At 38.8% G+C, this 4,191-nt stretch overlaps 1 protein-coding gene across 1 annotated transcript; it reads left to right on the top strand.

Annotated features, from left to right (window-relative positions):
* Nucleotides 1-457: 457 nt before the first annotated feature.
* On the top strand, nucleotides 458-4,191 carry ANKRD40 (ankyrin repeat domain 40; the record flags this gene model as incomplete). Its single annotated transcript, XM_009581746.1, has 4 exons — nucleotides 458-606; nucleotides 2,134-2,619; nucleotides 3,154-3,329; nucleotides 4,048-4,191. Coding segments are annotated over 4 exons (955 nt in total), but the record flags the coding sequence as incomplete, so codon positions are not given.

Genomic DNA, 4,191 nt, shown 5'->3' with positions numbered 1-4,191 from the left:
CATGAGGCTGGGCACCCCTCGTTAGACGTACGGGGGAGCTGCTTTGAGAACGCAAATAATTCTCCTATTTACAAAAAGGGAAATGCTAATCTCAGGAGGCTTTGAGATTTACTGCTAAAGAGGATCATAATAAAAGGAGGCCATCTCCTTCCACCTGTCACTACGTGTTTTGTTTGCTCAAGGACCTCTTCTAAAGTTGCTCATGTCCACCAGCCCGGCCCTTTACGACAGCAGTGGAGAATCACTGTTTATGCTGTAGCAAGGTAAAGGAGGGTCTTCACCTGCAGAACTTACAATAGAATCCTAACTTTAAAAAAGTGATGCAATGAAAGAAACTTTATTCCCAGTTGTTGTCACTCTACATGCAACTCAGGCGAATTGGGACAGGCATGTGAGGAGGAGCCGGGACGACAGATCTGAGGCTGACAGCACAACCCCTCTGCTTCCTTCTGCGCAGGACCTGTTTGCACTGGGCCTGTAAGCGGAACCATGCTCAAGTGGTCTCCTGCCTGCTGGATGCTGGTGCAGATAAGGAGATCCTCACCACTAAAGGAGAGCTGGCTGCACAGTTAACTTCAAAACCAGACATCCGGAAGATTTTGGGAGGTACCGTTCCCATCTTAAAAGTCCTCTAGAATTCTTGGTCTAGAGACTAAAGCATTTTTAGTGCTTTTATCTGAGGTAGTAGATTGGCAAAACTTTGACTATTGTATCTCATTAAATAGCTCCGATTTATAACCGTTATTCATACTTGGGCAAATAGACTTGGGGATTTTAGGTAGGAAGACCTTTTATTCTGAGCTGTGTCATCAAGAGTTTGAAGAGCTGTATACTTTGGGAAATGTGCTGCTGCAGTCTTATTTGCTCTCATTAAGCAGAAGCTAGCATGCAGGTTGCAAATAGAGACTTTCACAATTGTACAATTTGACTGTTGTCTGACCATAAGAAATCTTACAAATCCACTCAAAACAACTGCAGCATTTCAGAAGTTACGGCTTCTGAGCATTTTGTTTCACTGTGACTTGCAGTATGATTAATTTTTACCCCATAATTCTGTCATCTTATACTTTTCATATGCACAGCAAACCTAGTTAGATGTATGTGACGCTCCTGAACACTGCCAGTCCCTATTTCTATCAGCATATAGGTACTGTGCTCCAGATTTAAAATTTTTAAGTGCTTCACCTTTGGAAATGTTGATGTTGTAACTTCTGCTAATAGCACTTAAATTGCTCTCTACAATGATACACTCTTATGTCAACAGTGCGCAGTTATCTTAGATGAAGTTACAGCTAAATCATGACTAAGGTTACAACAGTCACAACTGAAGGAATGGCATGTTCTTTGCATGAGCATTTTTTGTTTTCTTTTGGGCAAACGTGCTCATCTCTTGGACTTAGTTCATGGCAAATGACTTGCGTTCTGTTTTTAACATCTAAACTGTCAAATGTGTGTGGATGAACTCTGTTCATGGTTGCCTCATTTTTCTGTCCGTTAAGCTTTCATGTGTTTCCTGGGGAATAAACACATATCACCTATATTCTCCTATGGTTTTTATTCTGGGAGTGTAGTGCTATTGAGCAGATCTTTCTGAACGGCTGTGACATTAGTATTAATGTCCTGTAATCCTCAGTCAGGCAAGAATGTCATTTACTGTAGTACTTTTAAGTGAGAGAAGAGTTGGCTTGGGTATTACATCAAATATTCACTTCACTTACCCGTTTGATTTGTTGGCATGGGTCATAATAAACTATTTACAGCAGTGCTATTAAAAGCATTGCAAAATGAGATTTAGCGAAGAAGTACTAGTCAGTTAGTTCCTTTGAAAATGCTGGAATAACACTGCTAGAAATAACTTTATCTTTCCGTGGTTATTTTTTTGCCACTTTGCTTTTAAAAAACACAATACGTTGTAGAAATTTATAGGTTTTTCTTTCATTTTACAGCTGCTTGCCTTCCAGGTGTTACATGCTTATGATACATTAGCATCATCCTTTGATTACCTCAGAATGTGATGTAGTTTTAAGACACAATAGGAAAACTATGTTCAAAATGTGAAAGATCTATCCAATAACATGGTAGGTTTTTTTCTCTCTCCATCCCCTACCCCCCATTTTTGAACTTCATTAATAGAGGAAGAAACTAAATGTCAAGGAGTGAAGGATTTAAATTTGCCAATTGTTGCAAACTACTTGGCCAACCCACCATTCCCTTACGTTTACACTGAAGAAAGCATTCCAGACAGCTTGGCAGAATCCCAGAATGAAAGTGCTTCCGTCTCTTCTGCTTCCCAGTGTGAAACTAGTCCTTGTTCATCAGCAACTCAGGTTGAAAGCATATGCACACCTACATCGTGCAACAGTGAAGATGATTTTCCTGCACTAGATGCTGCAGAACAGCTGCCCGCCCCGTCAGCAACTATCGCAGCACCAAAATGCATTGAGCCTGAAGTACAGCACAGCCCCCTTTGCCAGCCGTCCTTGCCTCACAGCAGAGGTCTGTTCTCTCCGGTAGCATCCAAACAGGCTGTACCTCTGCAAACCGACAGCTCACCTACTGGTCCCGCACCAGCGTTTCAGCCCTTTTTCTTTACTGGAACTTTCCCATATAACATGCAAGGTAATGAAGTGTAATTTCCCACGCTTCTATTATATTCTGTTCTGTTTTTGTTACTGGGTGAAAGATGAAGTTAAAGAATCATTCACTTAGACTTATGTGGAATAGAGGCAGAGATGTTGAATTCTTTGGCCAAAAGTACGCAGAACTTTTCTTCTGCTCTGCTAAGTAAAGTAACTGTTACACTGTCTTTTAAACATGGTAATATTTTGCAAACCAATGGAAATACCAGTCCAAGCAACCTAAAAAATTCAAATTTTGCAATACATTATATAGTATCAAATGTATCTCTGGTAGTTTGGTAACAACTTGACTTTGTGATTGGATGGATCAGATTTTTAACACTGTAAACATGGTTCCCATGTGTATTTCTTTCTGTTCAAATGGAAGCTTCCATTAACTGCACAGTATTTCTTAGTGAGTTAATAGGTATTGTATTATAAAACCTGAATTCAAAAGATAATGGTAAATACTTCAGTTTTAGGTTTGCGTTGGTTTTTTTTTGAGGAAAAAACCTTTTCATCTTTTTTCAATCAGAACTTGTGCTTAAGGTGAGAGTGCAGAACCTCAGAGACAATGACTTCATTGAAATTGAACTGGACAGACAAGAACTGACCTATCAAGATCTGCTTAGAGTGAGTTGCTGTGAATTGGGTGTTAATCCAGAACAAGTAGAGAAGATCAGAAAATTACCTAATACACTAGTCAGAAAGGTAAGACTTGAAATCGGAGATTAATTTGACTTTGCACTTTGCAGACATCAGAGAAGATAGTTCTGTAAAAGGATCGGCCAAATATGGATGGCCTTGTGTTAAAAAACAAAAACTGACTTAAGCTCACAAATTCAAAAGGATATTGGACATCTCTTAAAACTTCATTACAACTTACTGGTCAAAATAGGCAGAGTATTTCAGCTCCTAAAGCGCATGAAACTATGACAGCTTGACTTTTTTGTAAAATGTATCAGAAACTGTGCATTAGTGTGCTTTTATCATAATTGCCATGTACTACTTCACTGTTTGCTTGCCTAAAAAGAACAAATAGTAAGGGGAAAAAGCCCACAAATTGGCATGTGAATAATTTAAGGATATACCATTAACAAATGAAAATGCTCTTCTGTTCTAAAAATACCTTTTCTGGAGGTCTGTAAATGAAATGCATTTAGTCACAACTCTTAATTAGGTGACATGCACAAACACAGTCAAATCATAATGAGGTTCAAGGAGAAAAAAATGTATGGTTCAAGGAGAGAAAAAAAAACAAACATGCTTTTATGGGTAGGATTTTTTTCTTTCGTTATTTATTCCTATCATTGGATGGCACCTCCCTGGAACTTTAGTTTTTACTTCCTTTAGCTATTATTATAAGTATTTACAAAGTAAGACCACGTATGTTTAGAAGTAATGCGTAGTTCTGTCTGTTCTTTAAAAGGACAAGGATGTTGCCAGACTTCAAGACTTCCAAGAGCTGGAATTAGTTCTTGTGAAAAGTGACAGCTCTCCTTTCAGAAATGCTGCATCAACTTTGACCGAGAGACCATGCTACAATAGTAGAGCATCAAAGCTGACTTACTGA

Source organism: Fulmarus glacialis, unplaced genomic scaffold (genome assembly GCF_000690835.1).
Source record: "Fulmarus glacialis isolate BGI_N327 unplaced genomic scaffold, ASM69083v1 scaffold29697, whole genome shotgun sequence".
NCBI lineage: Eukaryota > Metazoa > Chordata > Aves > Procellariiformes > Procellariidae > Fulmarus > Fulmarus glacialis.
This window is presented reverse-complemented; position numbering and strand designations above follow the sequence as displayed.